General features: G+C 42.8%; 1 protein-coding gene across 1 annotated transcript in view; it reads left to right on the forward strand.

Annotated features, from left to right (window-relative positions):
• thsd7ba (thrombospondin, type I, domain containing 7Ba) overlaps window positions 1-22,465 on the forward strand; it is a 140,893-nt gene that overhangs the window by 32,543 nt on the left and 85,885 nt on the right. Inside the window, exons 4-7 of the mRNA XM_053680740.1 lie at window positions 5,445-5,693; window positions 7,384-7,553; window positions 8,202-8,354; window positions 17,453-17,653. Coding sequence (XP_053536715.1) covers window positions 5,445-5,693; window positions 7,384-7,553; window positions 8,202-8,354; window positions 17,453-17,653 — 773 coding nt within the window. The remainder of the gene's footprint in view (window positions 1-5,444; window positions 5,694-7,383; window positions 7,554-8,201; window positions 8,355-17,452; window positions 17,654-22,465) is intronic.

Raw genomic sequence — 22,465 nt, forward strand, 5'->3', positions numbered from 1 at the left:
ACTGATCACAAATCCTGCAGTTGCCTTGTGGATCAGTTGCAGATTCACATGGTGCACTTTAGTCAGGGATTACACCCTGAATTGCCTATAGGGAGAGGAATAGTAAGCTCCTCTTAATGTTCTCAAGAAGAAATCTGCATGAGCAGAGAACGATAGTAAGCTGTCCGGAAACACACCGAGGATGTGCGTGTTGTCAGATGCTGTGGTTCAGTAGTTTTCCAGTAAGAATCTCCAGGCGTGTACAGCAGCTCGGTTTGGATGGGATTCAGTTTGCTGAGATGTCTGCCAGATGTGCAGACGTCCACGCAGAAACATGAGTGTCTGAGGGAGGAAAAGGGAGGATGAGTTGAGTGGTATCAGCACAGCAACGGTATAGAAACCCATGTGAGAGCAGGTGCACAGGGAAAATAGAAAAGGGCCATCCGTCAGCGTTTTCTAGTTCCCTCCCATCTCCCGAAAGACATGCCAGCATGGTGTGCCGCTTTGTGCTCGGTGTTCCCGGGCCAGGCTCGGGATCCTCCATGGTCCTGACCAGGATAAAGTGCTTACTGAAGATGAATGAATGAATGATAGCAGTCTGTAGTGCAGTAAGGATCGTATGAGCATGGTCGGGAGTAAATATATCGAGTATATATAGCAAGTCCTACCCATAATTCACACTGCAGGCATGGCCTGAAACTATTCACTTACACACCTGAGGCAACTAATTAGCAACAGACAAACAGAAGAAAAAAAACCGCTAATACAATACCGAGCCAAGAACGCTAACCAAGGTGTACACTTACGTCCAAGAAGTTTCCTAATCACGCAGAGAATAAATAGATCAGGACACAAAACTGCACGCACGCTCGGAATAATAATAAAAGGCAGAAGTATGCATTAAATTGTCATGTCGTGTGTGTGTGTGTGTGTGTGTGTGTGTACCAGTTTTGTCTGGTTCTTTGACAGGTCATGTAGCACAATAAACGTGAACCCACACTGGAACGTCGTTTACGCTGAATCATATTTCATTTATCAATTAGTGCAGCTTAATGAAATGTTCTGATTTTACACCGGAGTTCATTCTGCACCGTTCTAACCCAATTACATTCCAATTACCAAGAACAGTTACACCGACTCATGTGTGTATACACGCGCGCACACACACACACTTATACATACACATACACGCGCACACACACACGCACACACACACACACACACTTATACATACACATACACATGCGCACGCACACACACACACTTATACATACACATACACGCGCACACACACACGCACACACACACACTTATACATACACATACACACGCACACGCACACACACTTATACATACACATACACGCGCACACACACACACACACACTTATACATACACATACACACGCACACGCACACACACGCACACATACACGCACACTATCTCCGTCTATGTCCATCTCTGTCTATCTCTCCATCTCTGTCTATCTCTCCATCTCTGTCTATCTCTCCATCTCTGTCTATCTCTCCATCTCTGTCTATCTCTCCATCTCTGTCTATCTCGGTCTATCTCTCCATCTTTGTCTATCTCTCCATCTCTGTCTATCTCTCCATCTCTGTCTATCTCTCCATCTCTGTCTATCTCGGTCTGTCTCTCCATCTCTGTCTATCTCTCCATCTCTGTCTATCTCTCCATCTCTGTCTATCTCTCCATCTCTGTCTATCTCTCCATCTCTGTCTATCTCTGTCTATCCCTCCATCTCTGTCTATCTCTCCATCTCTGTCTATCTCTCCATCTCTGTCTATCTCTCCATCTCTGTCTATCTCTCCATCTCTGTCTATCTCGGTCTGTCTCTCCATCCCTGTCTATCTCTCCATCTCTGTCTATCTCTCCATCTCTGTCTATCTCGGTCTGTCTCTCCATCTCTGTCTATCTCTGTCTATCTCTCCATCTCTGTCTATCTCTCCATCTCTGTCTATCTCTCCATCTCTGTCTATCTCTCCATCTCTGTCTATCTATCTCTCCATCTCTGTCTATCTCGGTCTATCTCTCCATCTCTGTCTATCTCTCCATCTCTGTCTATCTCTCCATCTCTGTCTATCTCTCCATCTCTGTCTATCTCTGTCTATCTCTCCATCTCTGTCTATCTCTCCATCTCTGTCTATCTCTGTCTATCTCTCCATCTCTGTCTATCTCTCCATCTCTCTCTGTCTGTCCTGCCTCCACGCTACAGATGCAAACATCTGGATTAGCAGCGAATGCAAACCTGCTAGAAACGAGCCGTTCGTGTCTAGATATCCAGGTGTGAGAGTTCTTGTCATAGAGGAAATGTTTTATTTCTTCTTTACAGACGCCACTTTGAGAAAGGAACACCGTGAGTGCGGCTAAACTGTGTGTGGGTCTTGTTTTTCTTTTTCTTCAGAAAGGGATTTTTAACACACGGCACATTCAAAAGTGTTCGGGGAAACGAGCCGCCATAAATAACCCTCATGATTTGTATTCGCTCTGGTGTTTCTTTACCGAGAACCTTACAGTTCGCTTTGTGCTTGCTCTGCAGTCATGTCTCTGCATCTCATTGCCGTCTGTCAGTCACTCATTCACACTCTGTTCTGATCTCTATTCATCCAAATGTCAAGCAGAAGACATCCTGTCATCCTGTTGTTTTCTCCCCCTGTCACGATCTTTCCTCCGATTTATTATCTCCATGTTCTGCACGCAGAGCCGATTCCTCACCACGGCTGAACTTTAGTTATCGATGTTTTCATATCAAACAGTAACACGTCGCATTTTACTGTAACCCCGAGTGTCTCTGTGTGTTTAACAATCTCTCTGCTGAGCAAAATCCACTTGTGTGATAAACGTAGAGATCCGAATAAGTCTGCAGTAGGATGAAGCAAAGGATTAAATAATCCCGGAGTCGCATTCAGAATCGACAATGTCAAACTTTGCGTTAAGGAAAGTTCTTTGTGTTCGGAGTCGGGTGCATTTTCGGAGCCCCTGTGTGTAGGTCGCGCCTCTGAGGCTGCCAGATTTGTTCGTGAGTAGTGTCTGAGAGTCTGAGACGGGATTTTATCGGCGTCTAGACCGGCGGTTTTAAACACAAACGGGTCGGTCCGTCTCACTTGTTCAAATAATTAAGTTTGATTAAATAATTAATGATTAATTAATCAAGGTACATGTACATATATACACATCTTGCACATTCTTGTTCCTTAGACTTAGAACTTAAGTCCAAGTGTAATGCTAAAGATTGCTCATAGTTCCACTTTATAACGGGAAGGGTTCGAGTCTCAGTCTTAATGGTTTACGGGATACCTGGGTAAGTCCACTTTATAACGGGAAGGGTTCGAGTCTCAGTCGTAATGGTTTACGGGATACCTGGGTAAGTCCACTTTACAGCGGGAAGGGTTCGAGTCTCAGTCTTAATGGTTTACGGGATACCTGGGTAAGTCTACTTTACAACGGGAAGGGTTCGAGTCTCAGTCTTAATGGTTTACGGGATACCTGGGTGAGTCCACTTTACAACGGGAAGGGTTCGAGTCTCAGTCGTAATTGTTTACGGGATACCTGGGTAAGTCCACTTTATAACGGGAAGGGTTCGAGTCTCAGTCTTAATGGTTTACGGGATACCTGGGTAAGTCCACTTTATAACGGGAAGGGTTCGAGTCTCAGTCTTAATGGTTTACGGGATACCTGGGTAAGTCCACTTTATAGCTGGAAGGGTTCGAGTCTCAGTCTTAATTGTTTACGGGATACCTGGGTAAGTCCACTTTACAACGGGAAGGGTTCGAGTCTCAGTCTTAATGGTTTACGGGATACCTGGGTAAGTCCACTTTACAGCGGGAAGGGTTCGAGTCTCAGTCTTAATGGTTTACGGGATACCTGGGTAAGTCCACTTTACAGCGGGAAGGGTTCGAGTCTCAGTCTTAATGGTTTACGGGATACCTGGGTAAGTCCACTTTACAACGGGAAGGGTTCGAGTCTCAGTCGTAATTGTTTACGGGATACCTGGGTAAGTCCACTTTATAACGGGAAGGGTTCGAGTCTCAGTCTTAATGGTTTACGGGATACCTGGGTAAGTCCACTTTATAACGGGAAGGGTTCGAGTCTCAGTCTTAATGGTTTACGGGATACCTGGGTAAGTCTACTTTATAACGGGAAGGGTTCGAGTCTCAGTCTTAATGGTTTACGGGATACCTGGGTAAGTCCACTTTATAACGGGAAGGGTTCGAGTCTCAGTCTTAATGGTTTACGGGATACCTGGGTAAGTCCACTTTATAACGGGAAGGGTTCGAGTCTCAGTCTTAATGGTTTACGGGATACCTGGGTAAGTCTACTTTATAACGGGAAGGGTTCGAGTCTCAGTCTTAATGGTTTACGGGATACCTGGGTAAGTCCACTTTATAACGGGAAGGGTTCGAGTCTCAGTCTTAATGGTTTACGGGATACCTGGGTAAGTCCACTTTATAACGGGAAGGGTTCGAGTCTCAGTCTTAATTGTTTACGGGATACCTGGGTAAGTCTACTTTATAACGGGAAGGGTTCGAGTCTCAGTCTTAATTGTTTACGGGATACCTGGGTAAGTCTAGTGTGCATGCAGAACAGTTCAGGTTTGAAACTTCTCATATTTTTTTCTTTTATGAGGGTGAGAGTGTCGTTTTTTCCCTCTCTTTCAGGTTGAATATCTCTGGTGGGTAACCAGATACGGACATGAAATCTGTAAATGTTGAAAAAATGTCGAGTAAACATGTCGAGTTTGAGTTTGCTTCACTGTTGCCAATATACAGTCAATTTCATTGACAAGCATAAGCTATTGTATGTCAATCATAAACATAATGACTGTAAAATACCGTGCGTTTTTATTCTTTGTTATGCTTTTATTACATCTGTTCACTTCTCGAAATGCATGATTACACTAGGCTTTTCCCCAGATTTCTACTAACCCTAGCTCTGTAACCAGTGGAATCTCAAACTCGACATTTTTACAGCAAAATGCTACTATAGAGGAGTTATTTCTCTGAAAATTTCAGGTTTGTATCTGGTTCGCCACCGGAGATATTTGGGGAATGTTTGAAAAATTGCACTTTCTCGCCATCCGAAATAAATAAAAAAAAAATCTCTCAAACCTGAAATGTTCTGCATGCACAATTAATTAATACCAAATAGAGACCCATATAAATGTGGAACTGTGAGCAGTCTTCAGCATTACATTGGACTGAAGTTCAAAGTCTAAGGAGCAAGAACGTACGAAATGTTTATATATGTACACGTACCTTGTAATGTGCTCTAGAGATGCGAGAAGCAGCTAACATTTCTGTCTGTCAGTGAAATGAAATTGAATAAAGGGTATACTGTTGATGTTTAGAATTGGCTAACTTGCTTTTCTTTACTCTTATAAAGCGTGATATAACAGCCAAAGCTCCTCATGCTAGCACTCGGTGTTTGTTCTCTCTGATTGTTTTTAGTCTGTGTTCGCAAGATGACGAGCCTGCGACCTTCCGCTCCTGCGTCATGCTCAGAGACTGCCAGACGTCCGATTGGTCCTCCTGGAGCTCGTGCTCGAAGACCTGCCAATCATCTGATCTGTCTCCTGGTTACCGTGTGAGGAGTCGAACCGTGACCCAACCCAGCGTCGGGCAAGGGAGAGAATGCCCCGCCCTCCAGGAGAAGGAGGCCTGCAATATTATTGGCGATTTGCTTCCCAAGTGCCCCAGGTAAATAATAATATTCATCTAAAACACACAGTGAATGTTTCGCACCTTTTGTAATAGTCGTATACGAGTTCCTCGGTCGTCCTGAGCGTGAGAAGATGGATCTCGACATCATATAGCCGCTGTTGGAAAGGGCTCAGATATGCAGAAGATGCTGGAAAAGTAAAGAATGTGCAGGACCTGGAGGATTTTTCTGAAGAACAGTGGGCGGTTTAACCGATCAGTAACCAGGGACTCATGAACAACTATCACAAAGCATACACATCATGTCGCTGAACATCCGGGTAACGGCACACGGGAGTAAGAATCGAGGGTGTGTAAACTTTCGAACTGGTTCATCTGTGTAAATTGAGTTATTGTGTCTTGTGGACTATATGTAAACATTGATGTGAAATAGATTATTGATCGTACCTCTTATTTTTTTCAATTATTAACATTTTGCAGCGTCTGCAAGGGGGGTTGTAAACTTTTGAGCACACCTGTGTGTGTGTGTGTGTGTATACATATATATATATGAGTTATAATAAATTTTCAATGTGTCTTGGATCGCACGGTGTGTTTGAATCCTCCTCAGCGGTGATGTGATGTCCTCGGGGATATTTAAGCTAAAAATATGAAGGTTTTTTTTTTTTTTTTTAATGAAATACACAGCGATAACAAAGCCGCGCCCCCCCTCCCCTCCCCTCCCCCTCCCCCCCTCCCCTTCCCCTCACCTCCCCCACGTTAAATGCATCTGATTACTGCTTCGAATGGGCGTGAGTAATGCGATTACGCGTTTCACAGACTGCCTCCGACTCGTGTTGTTGTGGAATGTGTTTTTATTGCTTTCTGCTTCATAACGCTCCCTCTCAGAGTCCGCGCGTTCAGATTACTGAGAATTTTTCAAAGCGGTGATCAAAACGTCGAGCCGGAGCTGTAGCGAACTGCAGCCATGTGCAGATCGACACCTTTATGGAGTCTCTTTATTAGTACTGCTTATTAAATACCCAGAATGCCGAGTGGCGCTCACTCTCGGAGCTCACTCTCTGTTACTGAGAAGTGAAGCAACGACGCGGATATGAAATAACTACCGATGTTGTCTCAGATATGCGATTGTGGTTGAGGATAATACTCAAGACCTGATTGGTTGTCAGGTGTTGATTAGTTTTCTATAACAGCGGCTCTGACACTAGCACAGGTTTATCCTAATACTCTCATTCTAATACGTTATCGTTTCTATAGTAACGGCTCGTTGTAGAGTACAGCAGGCGCTCGATATAAACACTCATCGGGGGAAGGAAACCCTAGAGCAACGTTGATGCAGTTTTCTCTATGAAGACGTTTATTTAGTATTTCATGGAAGGAGTCTCCAGTGTCAGAGATAAAACCGTAACTTTTTATATCCAGGACAAGAGATTTTTTTATTATTATTTTTTATTATTATTATTAACTTGAAGAAAGAGGAAAAAGATTGGTGAGGGAATGATTGTTTATGTTATGAGCTGCTACAACAGGAAACTAACTACCAATAAATGGAGTGTAACTGTAAACGGATAAAAAGTATTATGCGTCATTCTTTAACGAATAGAACCGCAGTGTTTATTCCTTACAGAGCGGTCCAAGTTGGAAAATTAGTGAGGGTGACCGAGATACAGGAATGAAGTGTGTGATGTTTCAGCAGGTGTGTGTGTGTGTGTGTGTGTGTGGGGTCCAGGTACGAGTGGAGGAGTACAGACTGGAGCGAATGTCGCGTCGCTCCTCTCCTCAGCCATCAGGAGAAGAAAGCGGTGAACATCAGCGCTCTGTGTGGAGGAGGAGTACAGAGCAGAGAGACGTACTGCGTTCAGGTTCAGGACGAGACCACACCACGACACAGGAGAGACGGTACACACACACACACACACTACGCACAGTCCAGCACTCATCCTTTCAGCTCCTTCTCCCTCCATAGATCGATAATATTGCTGCTTTCTCTGCATAAATCTCTGAACACAACCTGAAAGCAGCCGCCTGAGGAGGAATGTCGGACCGCACACCTCTTAGATTTGATCATTGTTTAATCTGTTCTAAACTCGTGTGCAGGAAATCAAGTCACGCTCGTTTTATTGGCTCTGACTTATAAGCACACGGGCTGCCGTCAGCGCTTTGGGTTAACGCAGCGATTCATATTTTCACACAAGATCTGAGACTCAGAGCTGGTGATAACCCGCATATAAAAAAAGACTTATGACTTTTTATTAATAAAATCCCAACTAATGTTCAAAATGTAAGAGGTCCTGGATATAAAGACACGCCCTGGTGTGTTCTTCTCCTCACTGCTGCTCTTTAGTCAGGAGAGAACACCGGTCTCACTGATCTAAATACAGCTCATTTCATACCTTTTCTCTCTCACACACACACACACACACACACACACACACACACACACACACACATTAGGGGGAGTGGAAGCTCAGCAGGAAGATGTATTATACCTTTTTCACATTTTTTCTTTCTCTCTCTCTCTCTCTCTCTCTCTCTCTCTCTCTGCAGTCTCTCGGCCTGTCAGTGTAAGTCTGTGTGAAGATACGCTCGTCCCCTCGTCTGTCCGTTCCTGCTCTCTGTCCTGCGCTCGTTCGTGTCTGCTGTCCTCCTGGAGCTCATGGGGTTCCTGTCTGCCTGAAGACTGCAACCAGGGGAAGAGAGGTATCTATCTGTACTTCTTATCCTTTCATTCATCCTTCCATCTAACAACCATTCACCAATCCTCCATCTGTCCATCCAGACATAAAGCCATCCATCCATCCATCCATACATGCATCCATCCAATCTTTCAGCCATCCATCCAAGATCTGCTTGTCTGTCTGTAAATCCATCCATCCATCAAATCATCCATCCATAAAGCTGTCTGCACTATAGCCATGTATAGCCATCCATCCGTACACCTACCCGTCTAAACATCCAACCATCTATCCATCCATCCATCCATCCATCCATACACCTACCCGTCTAAACATCCACCCATCTATCCATCCATCCATCCATCCATCCATACACCTAACCGTCTAAACATCCACCCATCTATCCATCCATCCATCCATCCATCCATACACCTAACCGTCTAAACATCCACCCATCTATCCATCCATCCATCCGTACACCTACCCGTCTAAACATCCACCCATCTATCCATCCATCCATCCATCCATACACCTAACCGTCTAAACATCCACCCATCTATCCATCCATCCATCCATCCATACACCTAACCGTCTAAACATCCACCCATCTATCCATCCATCCATCCATCCATACACCTAACCGTCTAAACATCCACCCATCTATCCATCCATCCATCCATCCGTACACCTACCCATCTAAACATCCACTCATCTATCCATCCATCCATCCATCCGTACATCTACCCGTCTAAACATCCAACCATCTATCCATCCATCCATGCATACACCTACCCGTCTAAACATGCACCCATCTATCCATCCATCCATCCATCCATCCATACACCTAACCGTCTAAACATCCACCCATCTATCCATCCATCCATCCATCCGTACACCTACCCGTCTAAACATCCACCCATCTATCCATCCATCCATCCATCCATACACCTACCCGTCTAAACATGCACCCATCTATCCATCCATCCATCCATCCGTACACCTACCCGTCTAAACATCCACCCATCTATCCATCCATCCATCCATACACCTACCCGTCTAAACATCCACCCATCTATCCATCCATCCATCCATACACCTACCCGTCTAAACATCCACCCATCTATCCATCCATCCATCCATACACCTACCCGTCTAAACATCCACCCATCTATCCATCCATCCATACACCTACCCGTCTAAACATCCACCCATCTATCCATCCATCCATCCATACACCTACCCGTCTAAACATCCACCCATCTATCCATCCATCCATCCATCCATACACCTACCCGTCTAAACATCCACCCATCTATCCATCCATCCATCCATCCGTACACCTACCCATCTAAACATCCACCCATCTATCCATCCATCCATACACCTACCCGTCTAAACATCCACCCATCTATCCATCCATCCATCCATCCATACACCTACCCGTCTAAACATCCACCCATCTATCCACCCATCCATCCATCCACTATCTGTCTGTCCACCAATCATCAAATCATCCATCCACCCATCCATCCATCCATCCATCCATCCATCCATCTATCCACTATCTGTCTGTCCACCAATCATCAAATCATCCATCCATCCATCCATCCACCCTCGATCCATCCATAGATCTGTTCTTGCTGTAGCTGTGTAGAATCCATCCACCCACTGTCTATCCTTCCATCTATTCACCATCCATCCATCTTTCCATCAACTATTCACCAATCCTCCGTGCTGTAGCGATGGAAACCAAGTAACCAATCAGCCGTTCTAACACAAAAGCAGAAGGGTGTGTGACTGTTGATTGAAAATATCATTTTAATCACAGAGTAAATATGTACAAGTAACTCACTTCAACTCAAAAACGAGATATACAGCGAAACCTGGTCTTATTGTTGTAGCTACTGCTGTTGTTTTTTTTTCTCCTCGTCACCGTAGTCAATGATGCAAACAGTATTTATATAAACGCCGTATGACTGCACTCCCAAACCTCTTAAGCTGGACGAAATCATTTGTAGAGAAACTCGGACAGAAACTTGTAAGAAAGCGAGGCTGTTGTGTGCGTCGAGCTGAGAAAACACGTCACATTCCGGCAAAGCTGACGACTCCCTGTTTATCTTATCGTGCATTTTTTCATCGTCGCGCTCCCAGTTTGCGAGTCGTTCCAGTTTTAGACCGCGAGCAGAATGCATGTTGTGCCTTTTAATGTATCGTGCGTGATGTGCGCATGCTAATGAATCCATTAAGGAAGAGCTGATGGGTGTGGTGCAGCAGGTGGTGGGATTTGGAATGAGTACCAGTCACAGCATTACGGGTGCGTCACACCACCATGATGTGTTACGTTTAAACACACACAAATACACACACCAAACAAAAACTTTTCTTTTGTGAAACTCGAATATGAGTGGTATTTATTTATTTTGTTGTCTTTAGTCACTGAAATGCTTTTAAATAAATAATGAGAGTGTATTGGACAGCTCAAAAGAGTAAATTACAGGTCTGAACGTTTGACTGACATGGAAAAAAAAAACATTATTCTGGGGTACCAAGTGTGCTTTAACTCTTTTACTTGTTTTTTTTTTTCTCTAGAATGTTCTGAGGCAAACAATTTTTTTTTTTTGCTGAATCCCAACCTGCAGGCACGAATAATCTCTTTTCAGTGCTGCAAGAGCAACACCGGTGCTGTGTTTGTTCATCAGTTAGCGTTAACTTGTTCCCCAGATGTAACGGGAAACTGGAACAAATGACTCGTGATTTAAAATGCAAATTGGGGGGAAAAAATGACTCGTTAATAAATTCAGTGCAGTGAAATATAATCTTTGAATGAAATTGGTATTTTCCAGAAATAAAATAAATAAATAAATAAATGAATGAATAAATGAATGAATGGGCGATTCATTACACAAATCTTTTTTTTTTTTCTGTAGAGTTTCCGTGTCGGTTATGAAAAAGCAGGATCTACAAGGGAACAAAAAAATGTTCACTAAAAGAGAAATAGGTTTCTCCCGACTCGTGTCCTCTTTGAAAGAATAATGCTAATGGTAATGAGTTGTTATTGGTCACATTATTGGTCATTGGTCAGGTCATTGGTCAGGTCATTGGTCAGCCTTAACCGCTAAGAGAATGAGGAGGGCTTTTCTGTGCGCTGGGGCTGTAAAGTTGCTCTTGGCTAAGTGCCGAACATGACGCTGAAGAGTTCAGTAGTGCTGACAGGAAGCTGAAATCCTGTCGCACACTACAGCAAGGGGGAAAAGATCTCCTCATGTGGCAGGAATAATGGACTGCAAACGTGGAGAGACTGGAGGACAGAAATAAACTGGATTGTGGTCTATTTAATGCTATAGCCGGAGAAAATCCTGGTTCGGGAGCTTTATTTATTTATTTTATGGCATTTGGCAGATGCCCTTATCAGAACGACTTACTTTTTTTTTTTTTCATACAACTGAGCAGGTAAGGGTTAAGGGCCTTGTTCAAGGGCCCAACAGTGGTAGCTTAGCAGTGCTGGGGCTTGAACTCCTAACCTTCTGATCAGTAACCCAGAGCCTTTAACCACTGACCCACCACTGCCCCTGGTCCAGGAGATGGTTCAGTGGATGGTCCAGGAGATGGTTCAGTGGATGGTCCAGGAGATGGTTCAGTGGATGGTTCAGTGGATGGTCCAGGAGATGGTTCAGTGGATGGTCCAGGAGATGGTTCAGTGGATGGTCCAGGAGATGGTTCAGTGGATGGTCCAGGAGATGGTTCAGGACATGGTTCAGTGGATGGTCCAGGAGATGGTTCAGTGGATGGTTCAGTGGATGGTCCAGGAGATGGTTCAGTGGATGGTCCAGGAGATGGTTCAGTGGATGGTCCAGGAGATGGTTCAGTGGATGGTCCAGGAGATGGTTCAGGACATGGTTCAGTGGATGGTTCATCAGATGGTTCAGGAGATGGTTCAGTGGATGATTCATCAGATGGTTCAGGGGATGGTCCAGTGGATGGTCCAGTGGATGGTCCAGGGGAAGGTTCAGGAGATGGTTCAGGAGATGGTTCAGTGGATGAGGGAGGCCTAGTTTGCACATTTAAGTATCACATTACGACGTCTTTAACCTAGCGTTTTAAAAATGAAACTCACTGGTGAGTCGAGGAGCGCTCCAAATCAAACTGCAGCGGCGCTGACCAGTGACCACAGGACGTCCTTTATTAATCCAACTTTAATCAATCAATTAATCAAATTACTGCGACAGTTCACAGACAACTGTTTACACATCATTACCCAGTTTTTGAAGTTTTTCATTTATTTATTTAAAATAAATATAGTGGTTAAAAAACCCTAACCCTAAGGAATTAACTAACAGCGCTAAGTTTAAGCAATCTGTGAGTAATGTGAATATGTAATATGGGTATAAACTGTCATTTAGCGGACGCTGCTATCCAGATCGACGTACTGTACAAAACATGCAAATTCCTTAAGAATGCGTTATTTATTTATTTATTTATTTATTTATTTATTTATTTATTTTTAGCTCTGTTTGACGCGGCGGTTCCTCAGCCGCAGGGAGAGTAACCTATTTACTCAACGCGTGTCCCTTCTCTCGTCTTATTTTAGCACCGTCTTTTATCTTGATTCCCTCCGAGCTTTTTATATTCTTCAAAGCTTAGCTCCACTGAACCCACAGCCTACACACACACACACACACACACACACACACACACACACACACAGATGTAACCATTATTACAGCTTGTCCATTTGGTTCAGCAGCTTTGTTCGCATTTCCACCGTGTTTTTGATTTTTTTTTTTTTTTCCTCTCAGTTCGAGTACTCCGTTGAATAGAGGTGTGTATGTTCTGAAAAGCACGTTCTCTCTGGTGGTACTGAGTGCAGGAATGATAAAGAGAAGCACAGAGGAAGAGATGCATGATTGTCGCTACCGCTTTTTTCTTCGGAATAAATTTGATGGTAGTGCTGCAGTTTTTAATTATACATGTCTGTAGCCATGAACTTATTATCTCCAGTTTGCCAGGTACTCACATCGATCCTGATGCCTGAGGTGCTGTGTGTGTGTGTGTGTGTGTGTGTGAGAGAGAGAGAGAGACAGAGAATGTCTTTGTGTGTGTCCTGAGGCAGGACTGCTTGTAGGAATATGTAGGAGCTACTGTATATGTATGAGTATATGTGTATAGACGAGTGTTTATGTAGGTCAAGGCATCATTCAGTAGGATGGTATGTATTGAGAGGTGTGTGTGTTTGTGTGTGTATTGGAATGTGTGTGGTTTTTTAAATCTCAACAAATTGAAAATGTAAGGTATTTAATTGTTTAAAATGTGTAAATCAATCTCAGGCAGCAATATCTCGTATGTGCAAAGTTTCTTTGCTTAAAACAGCTGCATTTTGCTCTAAAACATAGAATTAGCAATGCTAATTAGCACATTCATGCTAATGTGACGAGGACTCTCTCTAAGCAGACTCAAAGGATTTACTTCAAATGTATTGAGTCAATATGAGAGTGACAGGGTTGTACTTTCAGGGTGACCTCATCCGTCAATTTCACCGTATCACTGAAAATAAAGAAGAAAAAAGAGGAGAAGAAGAGGACTTGCTTCTCTTCTTCGCACAGATGATGCAACTTACTTGTGAGCATCTGGGCTGTAGAATGTTCTAATATTTTTACGGGGTGAATGTGTTCGGGTCGACTGAAACGTTTTCCATGTACTAAAATGATGGGGAAAGATGTTTCAAGTATAAATACCAGTAGAAATGCGACAATCGTATGATTTTTCAAGTTAAATCTCAGAAGGTTTGTGAGGTTGAGGTTTCAAACGTCCTAAAATACTTTAAAAATGCTAACAGATAAAGAGTGGTTGAAGCTCATCAGCCTGGAAAAGGTCACAAAACCACCTCTGAAGCGTTTGGACTCCACCCATCTACAGTCAGACGGATTGTGTACAACTGGAGGACATTTAAGACCATTGTTCCTCTGCACAGGAGTGGAGACCAACAAAGATCACTCTAAGAGCAAGACGTGTAATAGTAAACGAGGTCACAGAGGAACCCCGGGTAACTTCTAAGCATCTACAGGCCTCTCTCACATTGGCTGATGTTAATGTTCACCATCAGGAGAACGTTGAACAACAATAGTGTGCATGGCAGGGTTGCAAGGAGAAACCCACTGTTCTTCAAAAAAGAACGTTACTGCTCATCTGCAGTTTGATAAAGATCACGTGGACGAGCCAGAAGTCTAATACAAAAATGTTTTGTGGATGGATGAGACCAAAATAGAAGTTTTGGTTTAAATGAGAAGCGTTATGTTTGGAGAAAGGAAAACACTGCATTCCAGCATAAGAACCTTCTCCCATCTGTGAAACATGGTGGTGGTAGTGTCATGGTTTGGACCTGTTTTGCTGCATCTTGGCCGTCTTGATGGAACAATGAATCTGAATTATACCAGCGAATTCTAAAGGACAATGTCAGGACATCTGTCCATGAACTGAATCTGAAGAGAAACTGGGTCATGCAGCGAGACAACGACCCTAAACACACGAGTCGTTCTACCTAAGAACAGTTAAAGAAGAATAACGTTCATGTTTCGGAATGGCCGAGTCAAAGTCCCGACCTTAATCCAATAGAAATGTTGTGGAAGGACCTGAAGCAAGCGGTTCGTGTGAGGAAACCCACCAACATCCCAGAGATGAAGCCGTTCTGTACTGAGGAACGGGATTAAACTCCTCCGAGCCGACGTGCGGGACCGATCAACAGTTACCCCAAACGTTTATCCGCAGTTATTACTGCACAAGCGGGTCTCGCTCACAGATATGTAATATTGGATCATTTTCCTCAATAAATAAATGACCAAGTACTTTTAGGACTGTTGATGTTTTAGGTCATATTTATTCAGATCATTCTAAATGGTTCACAAACTTTCAAGCTCCACTGTATATATCCGTGTCCATGGCAGAGTTGTCAGAATTCCTGTGGTACGGTCTCCTTCGAGTTTGTTGATGTAAATAAGCGGTGCGTGTTACCTACTTGTGATTCTCGGCTCCACAACCGATGCGCAACCTTGATGTATTAGAGGGCTTCCAGTGCAACAGGGCTGCAGGCTGTTCTGATTATTTCAAAGACTTAGATCTCTGGCACAGTCGACTCGCTGATTTTCCCAGGACTGTGGAGTCAGGAAGCGTGGGAGAGAGATGGCCGCAGGCACAAAACACCACACGCTGACACAGAAAAGCAATGAGCAAAGGAGAGAGGGAAAGAGGTGAAGTGAGGAAGACAGGGGGAAATAAACCAGGCTTTGTATAAACACCCGTAAGCTCTCCTGCGTTAGGCTTCGCAGTTAATAAGAACGATTTCTGTTCCATCAAATAATGTTGGATCTCGGAAGGGGATTTTATTTAATATATTGTAGTGCTGTTATTGTAAAACTGTTATGGTTTCGCTTACTATCGCCAGCAAGCCTTCGACTGTAGGGCAAACCAGGCCTGGAGTGTATGAAGCATCTGAGAATAACTCTTAAATATTGTCTTAAATGTCTGTTTAACGCTGGAAAAAAAAAAAAAAAACGAGGACTACGAGCAAAAGCTTGGGGTAAATGTTGGGCTGCATTGCCGTAAATCAACCAACTGTTTCCGCAGCATAATATAATAATTACCAATGTGAGTAAACTCCTCATGCTTCACAAGGTGAATATACTGTATTTGTTTAAAGTCTGAAAAATATAATTACCCACATTTGCTAAGCATCAAATCAGCATCACAGATTAAACACCACTTCCACCAAGGATGTCTAGTTCCTTTTGGGCTAAAGTTCTTTTGCGAATTTTTTGTGACTAAACTACGTGTGCTAAAGTTCTTGTTCTCAGAGTTCTTGTGTTACAAGTCTTATTCCAAAGATCTCAGGCTAAAGTTCTTGTCCTAAGGGTTCTTGTGTTCAAGGTCCTGCGCTGAAGTCTACGGGTTAAAGTTCGTGGAATAAAATACCCGGCATACCATATTCAGCCGAGCGAATGTTAACCATTTTATAAAGTTTTCCCTACGTTATGGGGCCGTGTTTTGCGATTCTATTTCTATCTACACAGAAAGACTTTCTAAGTAAAGAAAAGTGGATACAGATCTTACAGGAGAATCTGCATTTCTGCCTCTAGAGCCGGAGCTCCGTGCTTAGTAACACCGGAGCTGAGGGGTGAAAAGGCTCCTTTCGAAACAAGAGCGTAAACCCCACACACACATCTGCACCCGAGTCGTTCGATCCATCCACCTGGGTTACGCAGACACTACTAACCCAATATTATATATACTTATACTTAGAGTTAGAATACATTTTTAGAGTGTTGTTTAAAAATAAAACAAAAAAACCTGGCTGTCGAGTGAACCTATAGTTTAAAAGGGTCCCGGGTGTGATATCGAAGGAAAGGCACCTGAGGCAGTCGATGTCTTCAGAAGCTTTCATCCAACAACCCAAATACTGAATTTTGTAGCACGATGTATACTGGCCTGGTGGGATAGAGGAGTCTAAATCAGAACACTTGGCTTGTTGCCAATTTTGAAATGAAGTGCTTCTGTGTTAGATGTTGCTCCCTTTTAGCCCATTGGCACTGTAGGAAGTTATAATAATACACATGTATATAATACACCACTTACATTTAGGTTAGCGGGATGTCAAATGGTCCTGCGGTTGTTTGGTAAGGTACAGTAGATTTATCCCACTGGATTTAGGTTCTAATAGGCATCATGCGAATGTACAGAGCAGGCTGCTTGAACGTCATCCAAACGATGAAATATTCATACCGGACTGAAGCGTGTTAGATCAATACATTGTTTTCTTGCATGAAGGTTTCTTAATGAACCTCACGGAAGGTTGCAACCTTCAGTATAAAACTGTACTTGTGATTGATGAGGATGTGTTTTTCCTCTTAATTAATCTGAAACGTGATTGATGGTCAAGTTGCAGGAGGGTGGGAATGCGCCTGTTTGAGGTTGTTGTAGAAAATCAGGATGCCAGGAGTTCTGGAAGGTACTACTCACGAGGAGGATCTTTCTGCCGACCGATAAACCTGGCAGGTTATGGTGTCCTCAGTCGCACACACTCATTCCTCCATCACTCTGGCTTGTTGTAAACTGCTTGTATGTGGATCTCCATAGGTTACAGAGAGAGGAGAAGACGGGTGATGGGAGACGGATCTGGAAGCTCAAAGGACTGTGGCCACCTGGTGGAGTTCGTCCCCTGTGAAGATCCTGTGTGTTTCCAGTGGCGGGTCGAGGACGAAGGAGCGTGCATGCCTAACGAGGGGACTTGCGGCTCTGGCAGCAGGAGTCAAACTGTGGCCTGCGTCAACTCTGAAGGTAGCGTAAAATTAGCTCTTGTCTGAAAAAGAAACGCCTGTTTCTGAAGACCAGACAGGTGTAGTCCTCACTCGGTCTTTAATGATCACTTCCTACTGACTTCATATTTGGATCCCGCTCAGGGATCGCCGACCTTTTTTTATTTTTTTCGACTGGATGCAGGTTTTGAGAATTATTAGCGGACTCGAGCGCTCTGTTACAGCAGACATATACTTTGAAGGCTGCTCCGATGCAATCTGACAAACTCCTGATTGGGAACATGATCAAAATGCCTCCCAGTGGGTTTACAGGCCTTGTTAAACCCCTGGAGATGTGTCTGGTCTTTTAAATGTGGTATATATATATATATATATAAAAAGTATGCAAGTGCTCACCTCTGATACGTCTACTCGGAAAGTAGTTTACAGTCCGGCTCGTACATATTGAGCAGATATATTTCCAAACTTTCCAACGACTTGCTGCAGTGGTGTTTTGGAGAAGATGTCACATGACCCAGTTAAAGCCCAGCTCGGTCCTGTTCCTGTTTAAAGTGAGCATAATTTATGAGCGAGATGGCAGGTAGATGGAACGGGTGGCATCGTGAAGTTGATAAGGGCTTCCACGAGAACGTAATTGCCCATCTATCTCTACAGCCTGTAAGCCTAATTGCGTCTTTTTTTTACACATTTTTTTTTTTTTTTTTACTTCCTTTATTATTCTGTCACAATAGATTATGTGTGGGTTTATTAAGGAGGCAGGGGAGGATCGAAATAAATTAGCTAATGAAGGCACCTGATGAGAATTGACATGCGAGTGTGTGAGCAGGTGTGCAGGACGTTTTCGGGAAACGGGAACGAGGCGAAGCTCGTAGTTCTCTCACGCTTTACACTCTGGAACACTGTGCAGTTTCATTACAGGGAATTAATGAAGACGTGAGATACGAGATCAGTGTTTTTAATCAGGTTTACTTATAACCTGTGTTTAAGGAACGCCGTTACATTCTTCTGCGTACTATATGAAATAAATATATGAAATTTAAAAAAATATATGGAAATAATCAGCGACATGGCGGAGTGATGAAGCAGAGTTACTGTTACTAAACTGAAGCGGATTATTTTCCTGTAATCGCGCATCCCTTTAATAGTCTATAAAAATGTAACTATAGTCTATATATTACTAACATGGTACTTTTGGTCGTCCAAAATGGGTGGGTTATTAAAAAAGAAAGATTTGCTGTCACAGCAAGTTGTGAAAAAGTGCTATGTCATCATTTCGCTTTAATAACTCGTTAATAGAAGTACTAAATACTGAGTTCAGGTGTCTCAGCCACACCCATTTCTAACAGGTGCATAATATCAAGCACATAGCTGTGCAGTCTTCACAGACAGACGTTAGCAGTAAAATGTGGCACCGTCACCGCCACCTTCACCTCACGAATCAGTGAATGAAATTTCTATTATCCTACAGTATTTTAACTATTCATTTGAGTTAATCTTGCGTGGTGGCTTACCCCTATGGGGTTGGGGTTTCGAATCCCGCCTCTACCCTGCGTGTGCGGAGTCTGAACGTTCTCCCCGTGCTTCAGGGGTTTCCTCCGGGTTTCTCCCGCAATCCAAAGAAATGCTTTGTAGGCTGATTGGCATTTCCAGATTGTCTGTAGTGTGTAAATGTGTGTGTTATTGTGCCCTGTGATGGGCTGGCACTCTGTCCAGGGTGTCCCCCGCCTCGTACCCCGAGTTCCCAGGGATAGACTCCCGGCTCAACGCGACCCTGTGTAGGATACGTGGCACAGATGGAGTTCCTGTCTTGTCACATGATCGATTTTGACACGTTTTTACATATTTATCATTATGTTGGCTTAATCACATATCATTTGTAGATTATACCTCGTTAATTATCTCATTATTTTGACTTGATAACTTCTAAATAATATCTTGATTTGATCCCCCACAATTTATCAATAGGATTAATTTATTGAATATTATCGAATATTATTTGAAATGTACATTATTATTATTATTATTATTATTATTATTATTATTATTACTATAGTTGAAAATTTTATCGTGCAATGTTTACATATGTCGTTATTTCAACGTGATGACATCATTTCGCGTTTGCTCATCATTTCGACTTGACATATCATTTCCAATTAATTTAATTAATTTAATTAATCTCGATATTTTGAGTTATCTCTCTATTTCGATCTCATTGTTTTCACTTAACAATTCAGAAACTCTAGTTAATATCTTGTTATTTTGACATTTTCCATCATCTTTAATACTCATATGATCACAGGACGTGATTAAAGAACTCTGTCTTTTTGTTGATGACCTTATTTTCACACGAGCGATTTTAATGAACAGTGAATTTTTTTTTTTTTTTCCAGATTGGTGAAATTTAATTAGGTCCGTATCTATAGATGAAGCAGACATACGCAGCAGGAGAGAAGCGGTTAATGATGGTTATTAGCATCAGAATTACCCCGTTGACTACCCTCGCGGTGATAGCGGCGAGAGGTTCGAGTAAATTAGGAGTGGTCAGGATATTGTTATTTAACCCCAGCACTCTGCTCAGCTCAGCTCTTGCTCGGCTCTGGGTGTAATGGAAAGCTTTGTGGGACGCGCGTCCTATTCACTGCGGCTTCCTCTCATCCTCGCTGAAGGATTTTCACCAGGGTTCTCTGAGGTAATTAAGGTCAGGTGGGGGGAAAAAAGGAATATCCAGTAGTCCCCCTGCATTATATCCTCCACAGTGAATGTATTGAAAAGTGTGAAGAGACGAGTCCTTTATACCGAGAGCCCTGATGCGTCCTTCTGCTAAAAATGTGCATGTTCCAGACAATCCAAGGTTATCTACTTTACTTTGTGCGCTTAAATGTAGGTGAGAAAATTAAAACGTTCCCTAAACAAACTACATAATGATGTCATTTTCTGTAAAAACCTGCTGTTGCATGTAAAATGTCCAGAAAACAAATACCTCTCACGACATTTCAGCTAGCCACGAAACTTCAGACAGATGGAAAATGTACCACCTCCGTCAACTTGTTACCCGTTAAAACCCCTCGCCTTTTTACAATCCCCGCTTTTACATAAAACCTAATACAACCTTTTTTCTTCCATCACTGTATAGTGGTACAGGTTCTCGTTTACGTACCTGTTCCAGAAATCATTATTCTCCGTGCACGTACCTTTCCTTGAATCTCCCTGCAGTGCATGCAATCTCACCTTACGCTGTAAAACATATATATCATATATCACACCCACCTCTGTTTATGCGCTAACGGCTCCATCACACCGCTGCATTGATTTGTTTTCTTCCGTGCGAGGAGAGATTTGAAACCTGTCACATGTGCCTGACAGCCTCCTGACTCACCGGGTTCTCCGATTCCCTTCCAGACACACAGCCGAAGACTTTAGAACCCATTAAACACCCTGCTTTTTACTGCCGATCTCTCAAATCTCATTTTTACCTTTGTAGATTTGTATTAAGGAAATGAAATTCCTCTACATACAGTCTTACAAAATGTAGAACCCTTGAGGGCTTTTTTTTTTTTTGGACGAGCCTGAGAAGTTCCGTGTAGAACCCTAGAACAAAGTATCTTCTCAGAAACCATTAATAAGGATACCATTTTTTTTTGTTTTTTTTTTTCGTTTTTCAACAAACTCTCATATAATTGTTTGAACTCTTTAAAGCCCTTAACGGTTTTTCAGATGTTCCTCCTGAGGAACCCTTTCAGGTTTTGTGTTTAATGCTACAAAAAAAAAAAATAATTCTTTAAAAGAATTCCACGTAGAGCCCTTTTTGGAAGCTAAGAATCCTTAATAATCCAATGATCCAATAAAGAACCCTTGAATTATTTTTTCTTCAGTCGTCTGTTTTGGGGAAGCCTTAAAGGTTCTCTGCATAGACCTTTAAATTCTGTTTTCCTATCTAAAATCCTATTTTTCTTTAAAGCTAAGAAACCTTAATTATCCCAAAACTCAAAGTATACCAAGTACACTATATGGCAATAAAATATGTGTACCCCTGACCATCACACCCGTATGTGCTTGTTGAACATCCCATTGGGCGTGGCTGTGGGGATTTGCGTTCATTCAGCTACAAGAGCGTTAGTGAGGTTGAGGTCAGGTGCTGATTTTGGGATGTCGAGGAGACTACAGTTCCAGTTCATCCCAAGTTCAGGGGGGTTGAGTCAGGGCGCTGTGCAGGACACTCGAGTTCTTCCTTGACAGGTTCTAGATATTAAGAACAAAAGAATGAGCAATGATTTGGAGTTTGTACTGCACACGTACCTGGGTAATACATATACTCTTAGTGGTTCGTCAAGGGTTGGTATATGGTTCATAAATGAGGTTTCTTAGCCTTGTAAAAGAGTATGTCATTCAGGTTACAGAATTCCAGTTACATATACAGTACATCATACAGTATATCATAAAGGTTAAATTATTGTTTAGGTTACAGTACATCCCTCAGGGTACAATACGTCATTGGGTTACAGTACATGATTCGGGTTACAGTACGTGATTCGGGTTACAGTACGTGATTCGGGTTACAGTACAGGATTCGGTTTACAGTACATGATTCGGTTTACAGTACATGATTCGGGTTACAGTACGTCATTCAGTTTACAGTACATGATTCGGGTTACAGTACGTCATTTGGGTTACAGTACATGATTCGGGTTACAGTACGTCATTCAGTTTACAGTACATGATTCGGGTTACAGTACGTCATTCGGGTTACAGTACATGATTCGGGTTACAGTACGTCATTTGGGTTACAGTATGTTATTCAGGTACATGATTCGGGTTACAGTACGTCATCCGGTTT

Source organism: Ictalurus punctatus, chromosome 6 (genome assembly GCF_001660625.3).
Source record: "Ictalurus punctatus breed USDA103 chromosome 6, Coco_2.0, whole genome shotgun sequence".
Lineage (NCBI taxonomy): Eukaryota > Metazoa > Chordata > Actinopteri > Siluriformes > Ictaluridae > Ictalurus > Ictalurus punctatus.